The sequence below is a fragment of the Bubalus kerabau genome, chromosome 1, assembly GCF_029407905.1.
Source record: "Bubalus kerabau isolate K-KA32 ecotype Philippines breed swamp buffalo chromosome 1, PCC_UOA_SB_1v2, whole genome shotgun sequence".
Taxonomy (NCBI): domain Eukaryota; kingdom Metazoa; phylum Chordata; class Mammalia; order Artiodactyla; family Bovidae; genus Bubalus; species Bubalus kerabau.
In genome coordinates, this window is record NC_073624.1 from 61,585,335 (window position 1) to 61,610,562 (window position 25,228).

General features: G+C 35.4%; 1 protein-coding gene across 2 annotated transcripts in view; it reads left to right on the top strand.

Annotated features, from left to right (window-relative positions):
* The window catches only part of CDK17 (cyclin dependent kinase 17), a 110,020-nt gene that overhangs the window by 82,603 nt on the left and 2,189 nt on the right, over positions 1 to 25,228 (top strand). For both annotated transcript variants that reach the window (XM_055576758.1, XM_055576751.1), the window contains 11 exons: positions 10,374 to 10,430; positions 11,372 to 11,486; positions 12,239 to 12,333; positions 12,663 to 12,725; positions 15,032 to 15,155; positions 16,909 to 17,029; positions 19,392 to 19,489; positions 19,972 to 20,077; positions 22,435 to 22,477; positions 23,695 to 23,785; positions 25,075 to 25,152. In XM_055576758.1, coding sequence (XP_055432733.1) covers positions 10,374 to 10,430; positions 11,372 to 11,486; positions 12,239 to 12,333; positions 12,663 to 12,725; positions 15,032 to 15,155; positions 16,909 to 17,029; positions 19,392 to 19,489; positions 19,972 to 20,077; positions 22,435 to 22,477; positions 23,695 to 23,785; positions 25,075 to 25,152 — 991 coding nt within the window. The remainder of the gene's footprint in view (positions 1 to 10,373; positions 10,431 to 11,371; positions 11,487 to 12,238; positions 12,334 to 12,662; positions 12,726 to 15,031; positions 15,156 to 16,908; positions 17,030 to 19,391; positions 19,490 to 19,971; positions 20,078 to 22,434; positions 22,478 to 23,694; positions 23,786 to 25,074; positions 25,153 to 25,228) is intronic.

Here is a 25,228-nt window from a genome sequence, read left to right on the forward strand (position 1 = left end):
GACATAATCACATTTTTGTTTCATAACTGTTACTTCAGGAAAAGTGTAAACAAATAGAACAAGAGAAAGACTAGAGGCAGGGAAATGAATTCATAGTTAAGGATGATGTGGTAGTCATGTGGAAATGGAAAGTAGAGCCCAGATGCTAGGGACTGTGTAAAGATAAAATACTCAGGAACCACTTAGTACTGAGGAGGAGGAGGAGGAGAAGGGGGACAACAGAGGATGAGATGGTTGGATGGCATCCCCAACTCGATGGACATGAGTCTGAGTAATCTCCAGGAGTTGGTGATGGACAGGAAAGCCTGGCGTGCTGCAGTCCATGGGGTCACAAAGAGTCAGACACGACTGAGCGACTGCACTGAGTACCTTCTTAAACTTTGGGTCTGAAGAAGGAGCCATTGATGAGTATTGGGTCACTAACAGTTGTTTTATCTTCTTCTTATATATTGTATCGTGGAATATTTTTATCTGCCAACAACTTCTGTTTTGGTTGCATTTTCTAAAGAATAAAATTACCTAATGCTGTATAATATGAGCACATTATTATTTGACATTCACCAGTATACAATAGGGGCTTTACTCATAGCTCAGTTGGTAAAGAATCCACCTGCAATGCAGGAGACCCCGGTTCGATTCCTGGATCGGGAAGATCTCCTGGAAAGGGGATAGGCTACCCACTCCAGCATTCTTCGGTTTCCCTTGTGGCTGAGCTGGTAAAGAATCACCTGCAATGCGGGATACCTGGGTTTGAGACCTGAGTTCGATCCCTGGGTTGGGAAGATCCCCTAGAGAAGAGAAAAGCTACCCACTCCAGTATTCTGGCCTGGAGAATTCCATGGACTGTATTGTCCATGGGGTCACAAAGAGTCGGACACGACTGAGCGACTTTCACTGTTTACTAGTATACAGTAAGGTTAAAGCTTGGTTTTGGTATAGCTTTATGATCATCATAGTTTTACATTACTGCTTAAGACATTTTCATTAACATAACTTTGTCATTTAATTACCAGGTTGAAAGTGTTCTTTGGTTATCAAGTTTGACTAAAGATTGGTACTTAGGATCAATTTTAGAATTAGTAAATATTCAGATTGGGACTAAAGGTATGGTTTAATCACCAAAGCTATCATCTAAGACTTATCTTTTTCAGTGTACATGAAATTAAGGAAAACAGTGCCCTCTAATGAATGCTGAGTGACTGGAGTTTTTATTTGTGTTGAAAGTTCCTATCTTAATTCTCTTGTTTTTTTAATCTGAAATGGCTTACCGATTTCACATTAATCATTGAAGCTCTGTTTTGGTTTTCATTGGTTCATTCTTTTCATTGTTGATCTTTTCTTTCTTTTTTTTTTCCCCACTAAAGTCATGGTTTCTTTTGAAGTATATTAGAAAATTATTCTTAATACCCTAGGTTTATATGTGAAGGGGAAGGATTAGGGAATCCGTGGAAAGGAGATGGGAAAATGAAAATACACTTCACATTTGTTAGAGCTTATGTTTCCATGGATGATATACTCTTATCTTAAAAACATTTTTGTTTCAAGACAAAATATAAAATTTTGTCTTTCTAAAAGGATAAGCTTTTTTTTTTTAAACTTTAAACTTTTTATTTTGTGTTGGGGTATAGCCAGTTAACAATGTTGTGGTAGTTTCAGGCGAAGAGCAAAAGGACTCAGCCATACATATACACGTATCCCTTCTCTCTCAAAGCCCCCTCCCATCCACCTTGGCACATAACCTTGAGAGTTCCATGTGCTTTATAATAGGTCTTTGTTGGTTATCCATTTTAAATATAGCAATGTGTACATGTTTCTTTTTGTACTTTCAGTTTGCAATGTATAATAAGTAGAGTAGTAAAAATAATATAAATCACTTAAGTAGGAGGTAAGAAACAAGGCTGAGTTCACCTCTGGTGAATATACAGTAGGGCTGATTGGTTCTTCTATAAAATTATGAGCATCAAGCTCAGTTGGATCCTCAGTATCATTTGGCTACCCTATTGTATTGTATTTCTTTGGTTAATTCTTCTCTCACTCTAAGCAAATGACCTCTTCCCACTACACGACCAAGAAGAGAGAAGCCACTAACTAGAAACCCTCTCATTTTCTGAATTACAAATGTGAAATCTACCTACAGCTATACTAACTCTACTCTAATAGTTATTTTAGAGTAATTATAGATTTACAGAAAAATTTAGAAGATCATATAGAGAATTCCCATATACCATGTAATTAGTTATACCTAGTTATGCCTGTTATTAACATTTTACATGACGTTAGTACATTGTCACAACTAAGGAAACCAATGTTGGTACATTACTATTAACTAAACTCCATACTTTATTCAAATTTCTCTAGTTTTTCACTAATAGCTTTTTATCCCCAGGATCCCATCTAGGACACCACATTACATTTAGTCGTTCTATCTTATTTTAAAAATATTGGTTATTGGATTGGTGAAAGAGGAGAGTGAAAAAGTTGGCTTAAAACTCAACATTGAGAAAATGAAGATCATGGCATCTGGTCCCATCACTTCATGGGAAATCAATGGGGAAACAGTGGAAACAGTGTCAGACTTTATTTTTCTGGGCTCCAGAATCACTGGAGATGGTGACTGCAGCCATGAAATTCAAAGACGCTTACTCCTTGGAAGAAAAGTTATGACCAACCTAAATAGCATATTGAAAAGCAGAGACATTACTTTGCCAATAAAGGTCCGTCTAGTCAAGGCTATGGTTTTTCCTGTGATCATGTATGGATGTGAGAGTTGGACTGTGAAGAAGGCTGAGCGCTGAAGAATTGATGCTTTTGAACTGTGGTGTTGGAGAAGACTCTTGAGAGTCCCTTGGACTGCAAAGAGATCCAACCAGTCCATTCTAGGGGAAATCAGCCCTGGGATTTCTTTGGAAGGAATGATGCTAAAGCTGAAACTCCAGTACTTTGGCCACCTCATGCAAAGAATTGACTCATTGGAAAAGACTCTGATGCTGGGAGGGATTGGGGGCAGGAGGAGAAGGAGACAACAGAGGATGAGATGGCTGGATGGCATCACTGACTCGATGGACGTGAGTTTGAGTGAACTCCGGGAGTTGGTGGTGCACAGGGAGGCCTGGCATGCTGCGATTCATGGGGTCGCAACGAGTCAGACACGACTGAGCGACTGAACTGAACTGAACTGAACTGAAAGTGTTATTTAATATTCATTTATAATTGATAAGAAATGGAATATTCTAACTCTTAAAATACTTAAACTAATGACTAGTGGGAAAGCCCATAGGCAGGTAGTGATTTATTAGAGCATTGTTACACTTAAAGTGATGGCATACCCCATGGAAATTTTCATAAGAGTGTTAAGTGCAACTTTAGTAAACTAAGTCTGTGTAGGAAAGTTTGTCTCATTTTATTGAAGTTTAGGTTATATGAATTCTAAGAATATGCCTCTTCCTAAACATTAAGTTTTGGGTTCCTCATTCATGGCTTTACCAATATAGATCATACATAGCCGTTATTTCTAAGGACAGGTGAGAAAATAGGGTATCAAGTCCTAATGTCTTTCAGAAGTGAGCTTATACGTGTGGAAATGAGGTTCAAAGTTCACCCCACAATTTAATTTACCTATGGCATATTATGGACGGGGGTAAGGTAATATTTTGTAATACAAATGATCAAGTAGAATAGAGATTCTCAGTCGACCTACCTTAGTCTACCTCAGTAGACTGACATTCCTATCAGTAACTGTAACTTGGTAAATCTCACAAGGTGGGAAATGGATAATTGAAAAATCTGTCTTTGCCCCCAGTGTTTTTTATATGCACATTTACTCTTAGAATGGCATCTAATAGAGTTATTGCACATGTTTCAGTTGTTGTGAAGCTCATTTAGAATTGCATTGCCAGCATGTAATACTTGTTTATAACTTCGGCAGAATGATTATACTGTTAGACCAAAGTAATGAAGAAATACCCTATAATAATCAATGCTACTTAAAAGTTACTCAAAATTACAGAAAGGCTATTATAAATTATAATTTGTTTTTATTTTATTTAACTTTCATGTGCTTATTGTATAAGAGCTATTTTTAAATTTTTATTGGTGAATAATTGCTTTACAATATTGTGTTGATTTCTGCCATACATCAATATGAATCAGTCCCAGGTATACATATGTCCCCTCCCTCCTCCTGAACCCTCTTCCCACCTCCCTCCCCACCCCACCCCTCTAGGTTGTCACAGAGCACTGGGTTGAGCTCCTTGTGTCACACAGCAAATTCCCAATTGCTGTCTGTTTTACATATGGTAACGATTCTATGAAGACCTACAAGACCTTTTAGAACTAACACCCAAAAAAGATGTCCTTTTCATTATAGGGGACTGGAATGCAAAAGTAGGAAGTCAAGAAACACCTGGAGTAACAGGCAAATTTGGCCTTGGAGTATGGAATGAAGCAGGACAAAGGCTAATAGAGTTTTACCAAGAGAACACACTGGTCATAGCAAACACCCTCTTCCAACAACACAAGAGAAGACTCTATACATGGACATCACCAGATGGTCAACACTGAATCAGATTGATTATATTCTTTGCAGCCAAAGATGGAAAAGCTCTATACAGTCAGCAAAAACAAGACCAGGAGCTGATGGTGGCTCAGACCATGACCTCCTTATTGCCAAATTCAGACTAAAATTGAAGAAAGTAGAAAAAACCATTAGACCATTCAGGTACGACCTAAATCAAATTCCTTATGATTATACAATGGAAATGAGAAATAGATTTAAGGGACTAGATTTGATAGACAGAGTGCTTGATGAACTATGGACGGAGGTTTGTGACATTGTACAGGAGACAGGGATCAAGACCATCCCCATGGAAAAGAAATGCAAAAAAGCAAAATGGCTGTCTGGGGAGGCCTTACAAATAGCTGTGAAAAGAAGAGAAGTGAAAAGCAAAGGAGAAAAGGAAAGATATAAGCATCTGAATGCAGAGTTCCAAAGAATAGCAAGAAGAGATAAGAAAGCCTTCCTCAGCGATCAGTGCAAAGAAATAGAGGAAAACAACAGAATGGGAAAGACTAGAGATCTCTTCAAGAAAATTAGAAATACCAAGGGAACATTTCATGCAAAGATGGGCTCGATAAAGGACAGAAATGGTATGGACCTAACAGAAGCAGAAGATATTAAGAAGAGGTGGCAAGAATACACAGAAGAACTGTACAAAAAAGATCTTCATGACCCAGATAATCACGATGGTGTGATCACTCACCTAGAGCCAGACATCCTGGAATATGAAGTCAAATGGGCCTTAGGAAGCATCACTACGAACAAAGCTAGTGGAGGTGATTGAATTCCAGTTGAGCTATTTCAAATCCTGAAAGATGATGCTGCGAAAGTGCTGCACTCAATACGCCAGCAAATTTGGAAAACTCAGCAGTGGCCACAGGACTGGAAAAGGTCAGTTTTCATTCCAATCCCAAAGAAAGGCAATGCCAAAGAATGCTCAAACTACCGCACAATTGCACTCATCTCACATGCTAGTAAAGTAATGCTCAAAATTCTCCAAGCCAGGCTTCAGCAATACATGAACCATGAACTCCAAGATGTTCAAGCTGGTTTTATAAAAGGCAGAGGAACCAGAGATAAATTGCCAATATCTGCTGGATCATCGAAAAAGCAAGAGAGTTCCAGAAAAACATCTATTTCTGCTTTATTGACTATGCCAAAGCCTTTGACTGTGTGGATCACAATAAACTGTGGAAAATTCTGAAAGAGGTGGGGATACCAGACCACCTGACCTGCCTCTTGAGAAACCTGTATGCAGGTCAGGAGCAACAGTTAGAACTGGACATGGAACAACAGACTGGTTCCAAATGGGAAAAAGGAGTACTGTATAGTACAGTCAAGGCTGTATATTGTTACCCTGCTTATTTAACTTATATGCAGAGGACATCATGAGAAACGCTGGGCTGGAAGAAGCACATGCTGGAATCAAGATTGCTGGGAGAAATATCAATAACCTCCGATATGCAGATGATACCACCCTTATGGCAGAAAGTAAAGAGGAACTAAAGAGCTTCTTGATGAAAGTGAAAGAGGATAGTGAAAAAGTTGGCTTAAAGCTCAACATTCAGAAAACAAAGATCATGGCATCTGGTCCCATCACTTCATAGGAAATCAATGGGGAAACAGTGTCAGACTTTATTTTTCTGGGCTCCAAAATCACTGCAGATGGTGATAACAGCCATGAAATTAAAAGACTCGTACTCCTTGGAAGGAATGTTATGACCAACCTAGATAGCATATTCAAAAGCAGAGACATTACTTTGCCAACAAAGGTCCGTCTAGTCAAGGCTGTGGTTTTTCCAGTGGTCATGTATGGATGTGAGAGTTGGACTGTGAAGAAAGCTGAGCACTGAAGAATTGATGGTTTTGAACTGTGGTGTTGGAGAAGACTCTTGAGAATCCCATGGACTGCAAGGAGATACAATGAGTCCATTCTAAAGGAGATCAGTCCTGGGTGTTGTTTGGAAGGAATGATGTTAAAGCTGAAACTGCAGTACTTTGGCTACCTCATGCGAAGAGTTGACTCATTGGAAAAGACTCTGATGCTTGGAGGGATTGGGGGCAGGAGGAGAAGGGGACGACAGAGCATGAGATGGCTGGATGGCATCACTGACTTGATGGACATGAGTTTGGGTGAACTCCAGGAGTTGGTGATGGACAGGGAGGCCTGGCGTGCTGTAATTCATGGGTCGCAGAGTTGGACACTATTGAGCAACTGAACTGAACTGAACTGAATGTATGTTTGTATGCTAGTCTCCCAATTTGTCCCACCCTCTTCTTCCCCTACTGTGTCCACAAGTCTGTTCTCTATGTCCTGTGTCTCCATTGAAAGTGAAAGTGAAGTCCGTCAGTGATGTCCAACTCTTTGCGACCCCATGGACTGTAGCCTACCAGGATCCTCCCTGCATGGGATTTACCAGGCAAGAGTACTGGAGTGGGTTGCCATTTCCTTTCCAGGGGATCCTCCCGACCCAGGGATTGAATCTGGGTTTCCTGCGTTGTAGGTGGACGCCTTATCGTCTGAGCCACCAGGGGAGTTAAGTGTCTCCATTGCTACCCTGCATATAGGTTCATCAGTATCCTCTTTCTAGATTCCAGATGCATGCATTAATGTATAGTATTTGTCTCTCTCTTTCTGACTTAACAGTGAAATATTACTCAGCTATAAGAGCTGTTTGAACAGGAGTTTGTTTGGTTTTCCAAAAGGCTAATTTTTAGAGCAGTGAAGTATCAGAAAAAAATTAGCTTCATTTGAAGCAGAATTAAGAAGATTTTCATATTGTATTTAAATGCAAAGTGTATTCCAATCATACAGCTATTATTTCTGTTTTTATGAGACTTTAAAAATATTCTAAAATAATCTAGGATGAAAGTCAGTCTAGATTGTGAACTTATGAGAGGAGGAATCATGTCTGTCTCCTTCACTCTATCCCCAGTACCTAGCATTATGCCTGGTAAATGTTGAATAAATGAGCTTTGTCTTCTGTCCTCTGAATAATTTCCGTAGGAGAGTGTGTCAACAAGCTAGTCATTATGTCTATTGTTAATCTTGTCATGCTCAGCAGATAAAAATGCAAGTAAAATTTTCTAGAAATTCCATATAAAGATTCAGTTAAGCAATAAATTGTATGTAATTACTAAATCCTAAAGTTTGGGAATCATTAAAATGTGGTCAACCCAATTCAAAACCTCTTTAATTGGGTTGTGGCAGACAATTCCAGTATTTACCCTCTTCTTAAAAAGCATACTTTCAATATATTTTAATGATCTCACTAAATTTCACTATTTAAAGGGTGACTCTTTTTAATGTTAATATTTCATGTAATGTTAATATAGATGCTATGCTATATAGTTAATATAATAAGCTATCTCTTATAGTTTATTCCTTGTATACTTTATATGATATGGTAATCTCTACATCAGTACTGTCTTTACAGTCTTGAATTTGTAGTTCATTTATCCACTGTTTAAAAAAAAACAAACATTTTTGTCAAAGCCACCATTAGAGAAAAGTGTACGTGATCTTATAAGGACATTTTAGTATTTATTCACTTAAGATTAAAAAAATGAATAAGAAAATTTCCCAACTCCTAATAAGAAAAATTTCCCAGGGAATTCCCTGGCGGTCCAGTGGTTTAGGACAATGTACTTTTGCTGTTGCGGGCATGGTTCAGTCCCTGGTTGGGGAACTAAGTTTCCACAAGACGTGGTGTGGCAAAAAAGAAAGTTCCTTGCTTGTAGTTGTATTTTTCTATGTGCTTCTCACTGTTACAGATGATGACATTTTAATTATATCTTGCGGGGGGGACATTGATTATTTTGCTCATACTAGTTTCCATTTATTCTTGCTATTCTTTTTCCTTCATAAAAAAATCAGGTGAGATTTGAAATTTATGTCAAAATAGTTCCATGTTTGTGAATTTAATCATCTGAATTCTAGAAAATAGGTATAAGAAAATAAACACTCTATCATAGTTTGTGTGACCTTGGCAATTAGCCTTTTTTTTTAAGTGTTATGTGAGATCATATGTAAATAGACTATAGAAGAACTACAAAATCAAAAAATTATTCAGAATCGGGTTCTCATGTATCAAATGGTGGTCTCTTTGCCACATTTCCCATATTAAAATTAAAAACTCCCATTTGTATTTGGAAAGTGTTGTCTATTGTAGTTTTATTACCCTGTGTAATTATTGACAATACAGAATAAGGACTTAATATCTGTCAGTCATATATAAAATAGTGTGTGGGTGGATGGATCATGATGGGTTCCAAAAATCTCACTTATTTAAATTTTTTTTGAAAATACCGTATATAGTCCAGGTTCGATGCACGATACTGGATGCTTGGGGCTGGTGCACTGGGACGACCCAGAGGGATGGAATGGGGAGGGAGGAGGGAGGAGGGTTCAGGATGGGGAACACATGTATACCTGTGGCGGATTCATTTTGATATTTGGCAAAACTAATACAATTATGTAAAGTTTAAAAATAAAATAAAATTAAAAAAAAAAGAAAAAGAAAAAGAAAATACCGTATATAGGAAAAAGTCTTTAAGAGTACACAGAGAGAAGCAATTTTTCAGTCCTTCAGTGAAAGCACCAGCACCACCTGTGACCACAATTTTTATTAGTTTACCAAAATTGAATGAGTATCATTGAATTTGAAGTTTTCCTCATGGCTTTTAAAGTGATACATATGTCTTGTAAAAAAGTTCCTTGTACAGCAGTTCCTTTGAGAGGCCCCTGCTACTTTTGACTGTCAGTTTTGGGCAGTTTACCTTTTTTGTTTTAAGCGGTGAGTGATGTTAAGTCAAATTGTTAAGTATCATTTTTATTTTGTTCAACACCTCCAGAAAAAGTGTATCTGAACTTCCAGAATTTGACACAGAATTTAATAATCCAGCATACACCTTTAAGAGTTATATATAAAAGAACATTATTCCTTTCATTGGCTACTTAAGGGCATTAGTATCTCTGAGAAGTGAAGTTTTAGATTACTGTTGCCCTTTCCACCATCTACATAAGGGGTACTAGAAAGGAATTTAAGAAAATTCTTATTCTCTTCTTTTTAACTTTTTTCCCCTATCTCTGCTCTCTCAGTCTCTAAATTTTTATCATTTTGTTTTTTCCCCTAAATCTTTTGTGTTCAGTGTTTTTTTTTTAATTACTTTTTAAATACTGAGTTCCCATTGCATATTTGACTATTCCATCTACCTCATTTATCGACTCCATTCAAAATAGTCAAGCTCAAGGTTTTTTAAAAGAATGCTTTTCAGAACTCACTTTTTTGTGGGTGATGGAGGAGACTGATTTAGACTTATACTTCTTCTGTGTTAGCATTTCCTGACTCATCATAGAGTATGGCATGTGGTTATCTTTCTTATTATATTTCGATGGGAAAACCTGAAATAGTGTTTTGTTTGCAGGCCTTCCTAGGGAAAACAAAAGATTGATGAAGGAAAATATGTAGGAAAATTGTTTATTTTGTGATTTGTTAAATCATGTAGTTATCTTTTATAAAATCCTTTTGTATCCTAAAATGCCTGTGATATCTTAAAATTTCAGAGTCTTAAAGTAGAACAGAAATTTTTCAAAGCAGACTGTTAATCAGTTTGTAAAAAAGATGAGTTTACAGTTTTAATTGTGAACTTTGTTTTTGAGCCTTTAAATGTTCCAAGTTTAAAATTTGACAGATGTTCTACTATTTAATCAGATTTTTCTGTTCCAAAACATTCGGAGAGCAGGAGAGTTTCAGATATTGAGGCAGAGAAGAATTGAAATTTGAAGAATACTAAATTTATAATTGTTTGCTTTCAGTCAGAAATTGGGTTTGGAAAAATGGAAACCTACATCAAATTGGAAAAGCTTGGAGAGGTAAGTTAATACTTATGTCGAAATGTAAGATACATATTTTTCTTATTCATCACCTAAAAGACTGTATCTTGTCCTGTAAAGGCAATAGAATTTTAGAAAGAAATACCCTTCAATTCTTGAAATTATTCCATCAGTGTGAGAAGAAATGAATTTTTTTAATAGCATTGTAACCTGTTGATGCACAAAATATTGTGCTTTTTTTGGTAACAAAATAGGCATCTATCTTTTAGTTTGCTCCTTGGTACTCTGTGACTATGCTGTCATATGGGAAATTCCATGTGTTCAAACTTGTGAAAAATCAAAATACTATCTGTAAAGCTAAAGACACATCTTAAAGGTTAAGGAAATTCTTGGCTCATTTTTTTTTAAATGAATTCAAGGTTTTCCTGATCTTGCTACTAGTACTAGTTTTGAAATGGTCTGCTTCCCAGAGTGATAAAGTGCAAAGAAAATAATAGAATTAGTTAATAGGGAGGCCTTAAGGGAGTTTGAGAACTGTCTTGGCAACGATAGAAGATATCTGTAAAATACATTTGGTTTTTAAAGGAGAGCTCTAGCATTCAAAGATTCTGAAAATTGGTAGAATTTTAATAACATGTTAGTTACAGTTTCAGTTTTCACTTAATGTGCTTAATTAATTTCCTCAATCTTCACATACCATTGTAGTTGTAGTTAATACAATACTTTTAAATTAAATATTCTCCTTATGTTTTTACTTTTGAAGTACTCTGAAGGGTTGTAAGAGTAGGGAAGCTGTGCGCAGGGAACTGAAAGTCCTCTTAGCTGTAGGAAAACCAAAACCAGTCATGGTCAAGTTTTCTCTGCAAGATGGAATTTAACACATGGTTAGAAATCAGAAATTTAGGTAGGGCTCTTTCTTGTATTGATGATATAGATAGACTCATGCTGCTTTCATGTATCTTTCAAAATATATTTTGTAGGGTACCTATGCAACAGTATATAAAGGAAGAAGTAAATTGACAGAGAATTTGGTGGCCTTGAAAGAGATCCGGTTGGAACATGAAGAAGGTGCACCCTGCACAGCAATAAGAGAAGGTATAATTAGTACTTTTTGTGAGCAGAATGTTTTATCAAATTTATATAGAACATTTTAAAACCAAAGCTATGTAATAAGAGTTCATTTTTTGTAAGTACAAAGAGCTCAGATACGGAAATAATACATGACTGGAAAATAATATGCCATCACAACTAATGGCATCTCATTGAGGAAAAAGAATACAATAAAATGAGGCCCTGGGGGGTAGAAGCAATATCTAAAGCTAAAATATTTAACAAAAAGGAATTAGATATATTATCATACAGCTTATGATGAAATAGTATGAAGTCATAAGATCATTGTCATAGACGAATACTTGGCATTGGGAAATGTTACATATTGGTGCATGGGGGAAGAGCTGACCATAAATAGTGTATTCAGGATGTAAATATATTTTTATAATGGTACCATTTTTTTAAAAGGATTATCCAGAAAACGGCTTGAGGTGACTGATAAGCCAGTTTGGAAGAGGAAAACATATCTTGGGACAGTCTGGATAAGTTAACATTTGAGCGAAAAAAAGATGTTATGTAGAGTATTAATGTAGTATAGGGAAAAATTTAGAAGTATGAAAAATATCAAACCCAGTACCATAAAAGAAAAGAAAAAATTCTTTTAAAATTTCTACTACAAATTCCTTTGGATTGTTTTAAGAGACTCCTAAATTCGGGCCTTCATATGTTAAACTTAGGGTTTTTTAAAAGACTGGCTACCACAGACTAAATAATTGGCTTTCTTTTCTGTTTTGCAGTTTCACTATTAAAGGATCTAAAACATGCAAATATAGTAACCTTACATGACATTGTTCATACAGATAAATCTTTGACTCTGGTCTTTGAGTATCTGGTAAGCATTTCATAAAACTTCAGTATTTAATTTTGCTATAATAAAACATCACAGATTGGATTTTTTTAACAGCCCCAGGGACATTCTTATTATTAGCATTTAATTATGTGTGGTACATTCTGTATCTTTCTTCAAAAAACAACTAATTTTTTTTAAAAAACAATAATATCTATGTATAACTGAATCACTTTTCTGTATACCAGAAACTAATACAACATTGAAAAGCAACTATACTTCAATTTTAAAAAGCAAACTTATTTTTAAAAACTAAATAAGTAAATGTCATGCCTTTTGAAAACTATGTATCACATAGTGCTCTATTTTTTCAGGATAAAGATCTAAAACAGTACATGGATGACTGTGGAAACATCATGAGTATGCACAACGTAAAGGTATGCTTACTGTGTCGTTTAAAATTTTGTTTAGAGACAAACACTTAAGCAGAGACAAACTGCATTACATAATGAAATACGCCAGTCTCATAACTATTCTGCTTCGGAATTTTTTGTTATGCATTTTACATAGGCTGTTGTTGTCTGAACACATTTACTCAGAATTTCTGTTTGCTGTACTGTAGTATTTCCTAGAATCAGACCTTTTTTGTAGAACTACTTCATTTTAAAAGTTTTAATAAGTACTTCGGAGGAATTTGAGGTTTTTGAGTAGGAGCCACCTGTTTTCCTTGCTTAGCCCTTCAATAAACTTTTAACCTTATTCTGCTTCAAAACAGAAAAGTCTTCTGACATTTCCTTTCACAGTATTATTGGTTCTTTTGGATATATATAGAACATTTACAGGTGTATTCTGCTTAGAAAGAAAACAACAAGCCTGTTTTATCAGAATCCAAATGTTTAAGGTAAATGAAAATTATACAGTGCATTTTGCAAAGGGCCTCCTTTAAATGGCAAAGTCCTCATGTTTAGAATGGTATTTAATTATAAAACAACTTTTGAAGGTACTAATTAGTGAGTAAGGTCAGGAAGCTACATAGGTATTATGAATACTAGGCTGGAAATACCATTCTGCACTATTAGGAGGGAAAGTAAAATAATTATGTTTTCTTACCTGAAAAATAGGCAAAGATGCAAGTAATGATAGACAAGTTTGACATAAACTTTGTGCCAGATAAAGCCCAAAAGTAGAAGTAAGATCAAGTAAAAACCCTTGATACAGTTGTGTTCTTACAGTAGGTTTCTTTGACTGGATTTACTCCAAATTTAGCAAAGATCTGTTTATCCGAACTCACTCTATGGTTCATGAGACTGTTCTGGAAATAGGTTGTCCTAGCTGTGGTTTTGCGACAGTTCCAGTTCTATAGATACTAACTTTTAAATTTAAGATACTTACAATGTTGTAAAGTTTAAAAATAAAATAAAAGTAAAAAAAAAAACATCAAAAAAAAATAAATAGTTAAGTTTGGTATAAAGGAGAGCCAGTTTCTTTTACTAAAAAGTAGTTCAAAATATATGGATATAACACATTGCTAGGAATTTTAGAATAGGGCTTTAAGTTTTAAGTCTCTTTTCCATGTATTTTCTGTGAGAATTGTTCTCATCATATTTTATGTTTTATTTGGCAAGGTGTAGTGAATCTCATTTGTGTTTACTTCTGCTTATGGCTTTTATGTTGTTTTTCCTGCAGTCCTATCAGTAATTTGTAAATAAAGTTGTCCTTAATTATCATAATTTGACAGATTTGAGAAGTTTATTTGTCTTAAGCCAGGTCTGCATGCCAGAATTAAGTTGAAAAGTATTTTATTCTCTGTTAAACATAAAAAGTAATGAGAATATTTGGAAGTAGTAATTTAAGAGTTTTCAAAACACAAATTCGTAGAGTATAGAAGCTCTGCTAATTACAGTTTCTTCTGGCCCACTGTTCACCTGCTGCCTTGGCTTATTCTCGAAGTTCTAATGCTGTTTTTCACCTTCCAAGAAAACCAAGGGTACACTCCTGAATGCTGTGGACTTGAGGCTCTTTTTTGTTAACCACAAAGAATCAAATACCTTCTGCTTTTCATATTCTCTTTTCCACCAAAATCCACAACAAAAAAGTTTACCATTAGCCTTATAGGAATTGCTTTTTCCCAAGAGTCATTCAGAGCTCCACAGTGCTTAATCCCTTTTCTGAATCATAGCAGGTTTTGAAGGCTGAGTGGGAGGTGCTGAAAGTAAAGTACCCAGGAGGTGGGTGATAGAAGCTGGGTTAGGTTATTTTAGGTTATTTTTATAGCACGTAATTTGCCAGAGCTGTGCAGCACCCATCTCTTTGACACTTCAAAATGTTCATAAAGCCACCAACTCCAGTGCCTTACATTAAAGGCTTTGTCCCACATCAGTTTTTTTTCAGGGGAGGAGGGTTGGGTAATGCTAGAAGATTGATTGTTTTGTGAGAATTTCATAATTAAACTATAAACCTCTAATTAGTAGACCTGTAAGTTTATGTGGTACATTTATTTAAAATCATTTTCAGTAACAAGTGAACTATTACTACTAAGAGAAAGTTTCATTCGTTCACACTGAAAAAAGATGCCTCAAATAGAATAATGAATTGTAAAATTTAGATAAGTATGTAAGGAAAAGGAGATGGTTCTTTTTTTTTTGTTTGACTATTCTAGGCCAGTTGCTTTTCTGTTTGCCATAACTTACACCAAAGTATGTCTATTATGTGTAAGACTAATTACTGCTTTTTGTTTCCATAGCTGTTTTTATACCAAATTCTACGTGGTTTGGCATATTGCCACAGAAGAAAGGTGTTACACCGAGATTTAAAACCACAGAACCTCCTCATTAATGAAAAAGGAGAATTAAAGCTAGCAGATTTTGGTACGGAATGTATGAGATATTTATAGATAGTTCCAGGTGGTTAAGTTTAAAAGAAAAAACAAGTATTGACACTGTATGATTGCTTTTATGTGAGTTTGGAAGTTTTTGGAAGATATTTGAAAATTTTGGTGGTCAGTTATATTAGTGAATGCTAAATATCACAGGTTCTCAGAAGTGGTCCCTAGTCCCCTAAGCGTGCTGAGACCCTTTCAGGGGATCTCCAGAGGTATAAAGTTGTTGTTGATCTAGATGAAAATTCTACTTTTCCTGTGATCAGGCAAGTATTCACATAAATAGACATTTTCATTAATAATAGAAAATGGCTTATATAATAATACCATGTCACATTTAGTTAATTTGGTTTGGACGAAATTATCGTCTATTGCATTTCATGCCAGTATTGCAAATCTAATTGTGAACTGAACCAGAAGCCTGTTTGAGCAAGTACCATAGTTTAGAAGTCTCTCAGAGGGAGAGGAATAAGGTCCTGAGGAAACGACAGCTGCAGTTGCTTTGATGTGGTATGGAAAGGAAGAGCAAACGCGAAGCCTGTCCTTTTCCCCTCATAACCCAGTGCAGTGTATCAGGGAGCGGAATCCGAAAGTTGCTCCCATTTGCTAATTATCAAAAAATTTTGAATTTATTTTACCAAGTTGGGATGGTAGAATAAAATCTGTAATTAAATAAAATAATGTCAACGTTATTTCAGTGACATCCTTTAGCCCTTAAACTAAATGAAAATACTATGAATACTGCCTGATTTAAAAAATAAAAAATTCTGGTTTCACTTGGATGACTATCTGGTTTAACAAAGTATTGAATTATTCTTCTATGACATTTTTCTTACTTAGTATTTTAATCAGATATAATAGTTACACACAGCAGAAATCACAGCCTATGGATGAATTAGTTCCTGTTTGAAATAAAGTATATGTTAAAATTGATATTTCTTCAGATATCTTTTAAAAAGTTACTTCTTTAGGTGACAAGAATTTGGAGGCATGGGGGTAATAAAAGCAACTCTTACACTAGTGGCTCAGGAGGGAGAGTTGCGAGCTCTTGCCTTTATGTCTAGATAATCAGTGAATTTCATATTCAACAGGCACAGGAAGGGCACGTGTTATCTACAGCAACTAATAATATCCAAAGACAGGTTCATTGTATTTTAATATTAACTATATAACGTAAAACTTAAGAAGTACAGAACGACAATGTAGTTTATTCCAAGAAGATTTTAAATAAAAACTTCTGCAGGGGAATTATTAATAAAACTTAACAGGATCGTGGACCAGTAACTTCATGCTTTTTGGTAAGAATTGGTACAGCAAATGAAAATTGTAATCAGGTTAAAAGTCAATAAGCCTATAACTGTAAGAAATAAAATTGTTTATCTTAATATCATTGGCCTGTTTTGCATTAATTTAACTTGAAGTAGGAAGTAATTTTGGCATAATCATGGCTAGAAGGAAGATATCTTAAGTTTAGATTAGCCCAGATACTGAGACCAGGTGCATTCACTCGTAAAAGGAAACATAGTCCCTGACTGTGGAATTATTATTATTTAGTTTAATTACATGAAGATTTGCTGACCCAAGACGATGCACACTCAAAAATTCATAAAACGAATTTTGTTAAGCTTCAAAAAGGTATAGAGTAGCCATCTCAGGCATCCATGTGACTGCAATCGTTGTGGTCATATGAAGTGGGAAATACATTCTAGCTGTTTCTTAATTGTTTTCTTTTCCCTGTGAAGGACTAGCCAGAGCCAAGTCAGTTCCCACAAAGACCTACTCAAATGAAGTTGTCACACTTTGGTACCGGCCACCTGATGTGCTTCTGGGTTCCTCAGAGTACTCAACACAGATTGACATGTGGTAAATATGTGCATATGTTATTGCCATTTATAATTTTGAAAGAATGTAGCCATACTGATTGGTATTTGGCTTTGCTGCTAAGTCACTTCAGTCGTGTCCAACTCTGTGCGACCCCATAGACGGCAGCCCACCAGGCTTCCCCGTCCCTGGGATTCTCCAGGCAAGAACACTGGAGTGGGTTGCCATTTCCTTCTGCAGTGCATGAAAGTGAAAAGGGAAAGTGAAGTCGCTCAGTCGTGTCCGACTCTAGCGACCCCATGGACTGCAGCCTACCAGGCTCCTCCGTCCATGGGATCTTCTAGGCAAAAGTACTGGAGTGGGGTGCCATTGCCTTCTCCGGTATTTGGCTTTAAGGAGATGTTATTTTAAAGAGAGACAATATAAACAATGATGAAGAGTTCTGGCAAGTAGGATCACCTAGGTTTAAAGACCAATTTTACCACTTATAACTATATAACCTGTTTGACATTACTGGCCTGTGCCTCAGTTTCCTCATTTAAGGAAATGAGAATCATAACAATAACTACTTTAAAAGCCTGTTCTGTGAAAAATGTTAAGACCAAATGAGCTGATATATATAAAGCACTTTGAAGAGTGTCTGGTACAAAATTATTATTTTTATCATCATTTAATATTCACCAAAACCCACTTGCTTTAAGTTGATCTTGCAACAGTGAAATACAGTAGTAATCTTCCTCACCTGGCACTTGGATCATGACACTCCTTTATTCAAACACATTTGCTGCTTCCCCATTCACTACCTGTTATAGAAAAAGGTATCGCTCTTCAGTCTGATATTTAATAATCTTCATGAAACGTCTCTTCCTTTTTCAGTTTACTTCACACTATTCAGCGTAGATGTTTCCATTTAGCCAAATGGCTACTTAACTATATTTCATAAATAAACCTGGGCTTTCCCAGCTTTGCTCTTATATTCATACCAGTTCACCTGTCTTGAATGACTACTGTTTCTCTGACTAAGGCCTATGCCTAGGGCCTTCAAAACATAGTTTTTCATGAATCCTCCCTGACTATAACCTAGCCTCCCATGGCTAATTTTTTCCCTTGAACTGTGCTTACACTTACTGCAAGTACTCTTTGTGTAGTGATAAATCATATACTTTGTTTTGTTGTTGTCTTGGGTTGAACATTTATATAATTTGTATTGTGAAACATTTCTTTTTAAAGCTTCTTTAAATTTTGGGAATATATATATAGCCAGATTTACCATTAAGTACATTCACAGTGCTGTGCATCCATCATCATCAGTCTCCACAACTCTTTTCATTTTGCAGACTGAAACTCTGTACTTATTAAATAGTAACTCCCCATTTCCCTTTCCCTCCACCATTTTTCTGGGTTTGTGAATTTGGCTTTTTAAGTACCTCATATAGGTAAAATCATATAATATTTGTTTTGTTGTGACTGGTTTATTTTACTTAGCATAAATGTCATCAAGGTTTACCCCTGGCAAAGATAGACACTTGACTTTTTTATGTGTCAGAATTTCCTTCATTTTTAAGGCTGAGTAATCATTGTACATATATGTTATTTTGTTTATTGATTCATGCACTGATGGACAGTTGGGTTGTTACCATGTTTTGGCTGTTGTGCTGCTGTGGACATGAGTGTACAAATACCTCTTTGAGATACTGCTTTTCTTTTGGTTATATACTTAGAAGTGGAATTTCTAGATCATATGGCAATTCTATTTTACACTTTTTGATGAATTACCATACTGTTGGCCATAGTGGCTCCATTATTTAATCTTCTATATAATATTTTAATTTATATATATACACACACACACATATATATATGTAATTGCTAGGTTGTGAGTCTTTAAAGCAAGGACTCCTATCTTAAACTCATGTCTTCACACAGGTGAAGACAGTATCTATTTAGTGAGCCTCTATCCATTTCTCTTCCTTCTCTTAACACATTCTCTCTCTATTTCTCTATGTCTTACTCACTCTCACTCACTTTACCCCACATCTATGAGCTGTGTCTCTGCTTCCTACATAAAAACATCTTGAATCATTTGTTTTTCCCTTTCTCTGCTGACCACCACTGCCTAACACATAGTAGGCATTAAATCACTATTAGCTATGGTTAGTGGTATTCTTCAGGGATCATGTAGATAGAGGGCTGGACATTTTAAGTGGGGAAAATGGATATAGAAGTATGGAAGATGATAAGCTAAATGTTAACAAGTTAGTTTAGTTATATCTGAAAGAAATCTGCAGATTTTCTAGCAGGCTAGTACAAAATTCTCCAGAGAGGCAGCCTTAGGGAAAAGACTCTTGTGCTTAATAATATATAAATGGATTACTCATCTTTTTTTTTATGGTATATTTTATAGGGGTGTTGGTTGCATTTTCTTTGAAATGGCTTCTGGAAGACCTCTGTTTCCAGGATCAACTGTGGAAGATGAACTGCACTTAATTTTCCGACTGCTAGGTAACAGAAGAACTCTCTTCTCAGTGATTTGTTACCTGTAATTGAGTAGCTGGATATGACTACATCTTTCAAATATATATTTATAAATTTGATACTGAGACTAACATAAATAGCTGTTATAAGAATTATAATTTGCATGTTAAGATAAAGATCCTTCTAGATAACTTCTGCTTTTTATTTACTGATTTCTACCTGTGCAATAATGATTCTATGAAAAAACAGAAGAGAAATATTATTGAAAATTGACTTTTAGCACATTATTAGGAAATATTTTAGCTTAGATGTCAATTAGGCATCATTTTTGTGGAATCTTTGCTTAGTCTGAAAAAAAAGTCTGTATGTTTACTGTTTGTGTCATTCTAATTTTAGTTGAAACAGATTATCTACTAAATATAAATTGTTATTTAAGACACTTTTGTTCTGCCTATATATATTTGCCTGTATAAAAATTTCTATATAAGTATATATATTTTTAAATTCAGGAACTCCATCTCAGGAAAATTGGCCAGGTGTTTCTTCAAATGATGAGTTCAAGAACTACAACTTTCCAAAATATAAACCACAGCCTCTAATTAACCACGCACCCAGGTATTTTTTTTTCTCTCTTTACGTGAAGGTGGGAACACACTATTTTTTTTTAAATTCTTTTTAGTCTCTCTCTCTCTTTTGTTTTTCTTTTTAGTCTCTTGAACCATTTGTCATGGTAAGGATTCAGGAAAAATACTTGATATACGTACACAATTCTTAAATATTTTAGAATTTAATTTCTTCCTATGTCAAATTAATTTTATAATTCAGTGACCAAGAATCACCAAACTATGTAAGTCCACAGAATTGAACTATAAATAAAAAGAGCATAGAATATATATATATTATATAATTCTAGGGTTTATGTAGGTTGTTCCTTTTCCCAGAAGGAAAACATTGATATATGCCCTATTCAGAACTGTGAAGACCATGATGAAATTTATTTTTTTTATACAATTATTCTATATTTTGGGCTTCCCAGGTGGTGTAGTGGTAAGGAATCCACCTGCCATTGCAGGAGATGTAAGAGACACGGGTTTCAGTCTCAGGGTCAGAAAGATCCCCTGGAGGAGGAAGTGGCAACCCACTCCAGTATTCTTACCTTGGAAATCCTATGGACAGAGGAGCCTGGCAGGCTACAAAGACCATGGGGTCACAAAGTGTTGGACACAACTGAGCACACACATTCTGTGTTTACTTAGGAATGTTATAGGCAAAATCTTGGCTCTTATACAGGATGACCCAACATAATTTTGGCCAGTGTTAATGATAATTTGTATTTGAAGAATATGAACTTTCTGACCCTTCATATCCTATATGTTGCCCATCCAATTACAGACCTACCTCAGATCCATCTAAGACTCCCATTTAAATTTGAGTGAGAATGTTTTTACTTATGGAATGTATTACATTTCTGTAAGTAACGTTAGAATCACTAACCCCCTTTGTATTTTTTCATCTTTCCTTAAGAAAAAAATAGATGTGAAAAGGGCACCAAGATACCAAATTAGGCAAATATCTGTTTTAATCAAAAGCCATTCACATTGCTCACAACATAACATACTCACTCTAGTTCCATTTATTCTCAAGATAGGGACGATTAGTAAGATCATTCTGGTGCCAAAATTATTTTGAAAATGTTTATGTGATTTGATAGCCTTGTCACTAAACTAACTGGTAACATTCTAAGTAGACTTCCTAAGAAGGAAGAATAATATAACGTGTTAGACTTTTAGCATAAAAGCATAAATCCTATTTTTGTCATATATATATTGCTTGCTGTTGTAATGTCCAGGGTAAAAATTTGCAGCTCTTTAAAGCAGATTCTTCATGAGCTTAGCACCTACCTTATCTGTAGCCTGATAACTCAGTTGGTAAAGAATCCGCCTGCAGTGCAGGTGACCCTGGTTCAATTCCTGGGTCGGGAAGATCCCCTGGAGAAGGGAAAGGCTACCCACTTCAGTATTCTGGCCTGGAGAATTCCATGGACTGTATAGTCCATGCGGTCACAGAGTCGGACACGACTGAGCAACTTCCACTTTATTTGTAGCCACAGAGTTCCGAGTGTTTGTCAGAATGTCAGACTGCAAAGGATTAGGAGACTCTGGAGAATCTCTAGGCCACAGCATCCACAGTTCCTACTAAGAGCACTTAAGATGGGAGGGAGAGGAGGCAGTTTCCGTAATTGTGCTTTTTGCCAGTGAATATCAGTGCATGATAGAATTTGTGACTTGTGACTTCTGATCAAGAAGTTATCTCTTTAAGATAACCCCTAAATCCTCTACTCCTGTTTTATTAATTCCATCCTTACAATTTTTTGTCTTTATTGATTATGTCATTGGTTTTGTATCCCTTTTAAATAAAGTTTTATGAAATTATTGAGGCATATTTAAATTGAACTTTATAGCTTCTAGTACCCAATCTTTAGCATATTGTCCTGTAAAAATTTGTTGAGTGATTCATCTCTGTTTATCTTGAACCACAGTGATAAATTTGGAGGTCTTTTACTTTTGTGTTTTCACCTGTATAATACGAAATGATGCTGTTGTACTCTTGCCTTCACTAGAACACTGTGAAAACAGATCTAGTTTACTAAAGTTTTTTTCAATAATACAGGTTATTTTGTTTAGAGATAAAATAGTGATTTTTAAAAATTCTATCATTTTAGTAATCTAATTTCCTCTTGAATATTGAAATTTTGAGTTGATGCCCAGTTACTTGTGATTTCTTCTTAAACAAGTGGCACGATAAATCTTAAGGATAAAACATATTTGAATCTGTTTGAAAAGCAGCAAAGTGTGCTATTTTAGGGCAGTTGAATTTAGCAGATGAAAACACTTGGAAAATAGTTTTATTTAGAAAGTTGCTATCAGCTAAGATTAATAAATAAATTGTTACTTGTCCTTCCTTGTTTTTAGGTTAGACTCTGAAGGAATTGAGTTGATAACAAAATTTCTTCAGGTAAGTTACATCTTTTTTATAGTCATTAAATGGTATGGTAACTTCTCTGAGCCTTAGTTTTTTCATCTATAGAATGGGATCAGTAATATCCCTCTCATAAATAAGATTATTTATGCTAGTATCTAGCATGCTTAAGGCATGTGCTTAGGTGAAAAAATATGGTTTCTCCTAGTGTGTCTGGGTCTCTCCTTGTAACCCAGAACAAGAACAGTCTGAGGTGAAGGGAATATTTTTTTTTAAAAGCTTATTTTTGGTGATTATTGACGATCATAGAAGCCAAAGAGATAGTTGCTAATTGCTGTTGTTGTCCGTCGACTTTCTTGGTGATTCTCCACCAGACTATGTAGAAACAGAAAAAAAAACATAAAAAAATGTGCATAGCATATTCCCTTCACTGAGATAGTTAGCTGCTGGCAATGATCAACTGTGTCAAGGCCATGTTCTCTGCAGTTCATGTTTTCTTATGTTCGCTTTCTTTTTTCCTTATACCTACGCTCTATAGGCTGTTGTACCTCCAAATCCATCCATATCTGCATTCAGAGCAGAAACGACAGAGAAGATAAGAGTGTGTCAGTCACATTAGTCCTCTTGTATCTGCAAAGCAAAGGCTTTTCCAAAACCCCTCTAAAGACTTCTTCCTATGTCTCCGAAATCTTCATATAGCTAGAATGTTGATTGTAAGAGAGGCTGAGAATTGGGGAGCTGGATTGCCATAATTAGCCTAACTTAGAACAGTCATGATTCTTATGTCAGAGTTGGAAGCATGAATGCCTTAAATCTACATTATCTCATGAAGGAAGAAGGGGAAATGGGTATTGAATAGATAATTTAATAATATCTTTCTTAAAGGTATTAGTTACATTCTAATAATCCTTTGTTGTTCATGAAGAAAAGTAACACCATAGGTCAGATATTTTGCTTTTTTCCCCATCACTTCAGAAAATATAAGAAATCTTAATCTTTAGTTAAGATCCAGGTTTGTTTTGGAAATTTGTAGTTGGGATCATTGCTACATAAGCTCAGTAGTAACTCAATTTAGAGCATAGTAAATTGGTTCTTAAAAATAAGTAATTTTTATTAAGTATTAAGTAATCAAGCTAACGGTAGCTCTAAACATTTAAATGCTAATTTATGTGTGTGTCCCCTACCCCTCACACATGCTTTTTCCAGTATTTAGAGAAAAAAATTAATGAAGCCGCTTTTTTGGTTTTTCACAGTATGAATCTAAGAAAAGGGTTTCAGCAGAAGAGGCCATGAAACATGTGTACTTTCGAAGTCTGGGACCAAGAATACATGCTTTACCTGAAAGTAAGAGAAATTCTAGAGTGTGTCCTTCCATCCCCATTATTTTTATCCAGGTTTGGAGACTGGGGTGAATTAGGAGTTTAGGAAGGGACTATTGCTTTTTAAGCCTAAAATTCTGGTCTTTTTGTAATTAGATCAGAAATCCTTGAAGGGAGGCATATGTCTTATTTACCTGTTTTAATTTATTTCTTTTAACACTGAGCATGTTGCTACGACTCTTAAGAAATCAGTAGCACTTCTATGTGGGTCATTAGTCTTACTGGACTTAAGCTGGAAAATGCCATCCAATGATAGACATTGTCATTAGGCCCAATCTAAATTACTTTTTATTCAGAGTTGTTAAAAATGGATTTCAAGCAAGTCGTAATGAAACACAGCCAAAACATTAGTTTTCTCATGAAAGTAAATTTCCTTTTTAAGACATGAAGATGGTTTTCCTTAACTGTGTTCACTCTGACTTAACTATCCCCATGACAGAGGTGAGCATATTGTCATTAAAATAGCTGATTTCTTATGCCTGAGGTAACTGCTTGATTTTACTCAGAACATTCTTAAAAATTACCCCAATATTTTACTTTAAAACTGAGCAAGGTGAGTGGGGAATTAAGAGAATATTTTGGAAATGAGCTACCAAAAGCTTTCATTAATTTCCCATTTTCATTTACTAGACAATGGTTTTCTAATTGGAATCAAGACTCCTCATGACTTTTCACTTAGAACTTAAAGGATATTTTATAATGAAAGACTACCTCTGTGGCAGAGATGGAAATGAGAAAGATGAATTACAAGTATTTTTTAAGATGCTATGTACATTTCATTATTACTAATAATATCAAGTTTTAAAGTTTGAGTTGCAGGAAAGGTGCACAAACCTATTTCTTGTTTTTCTGTAAAATTCTCAAGATAGTTTGAGGATTGGACCTTCACTGCCATCATAAGACAAATGGATAAAGGATAGAATAAAACTGAGTAATACATTTTGATGAAGTCTCCCAACCTCAGTAAGCCCTAGAAATAAACAGTGTACATTCTCCTCAGAGAAACACACACACACAGCCTGATTTAAAGCCAGATTGGAGGAGAAAGGTTCTGAGGGGAGATTATTTGGCTTGGTTTTCTTCTCAAAACCTTGGAACAAAAGAGAAATACTTCAGTGGGGCTCTAACCTTGTAAATGTAGTATAAATGTTTCACATTCACTCAGTATATAATTTAGATGTTTTGTGTCTAGTTGGATTATATTTGCTTTAATGATAGGCTTTCATCTGCTATTTTTTTGTCTATGCATTTTAGGTGTATCAATATTCAGTTTGAAAGAGATTCAATTGCAAAAGGACCCCGGTTTTCGAAATTCTTCTTATCCAGAGACAGGTGTGTTTGTCATAAACCATTTCACATGTCGTTCATGAAATATTGTGTGGAACCAAGTTTTTGGTTTATAAATTGA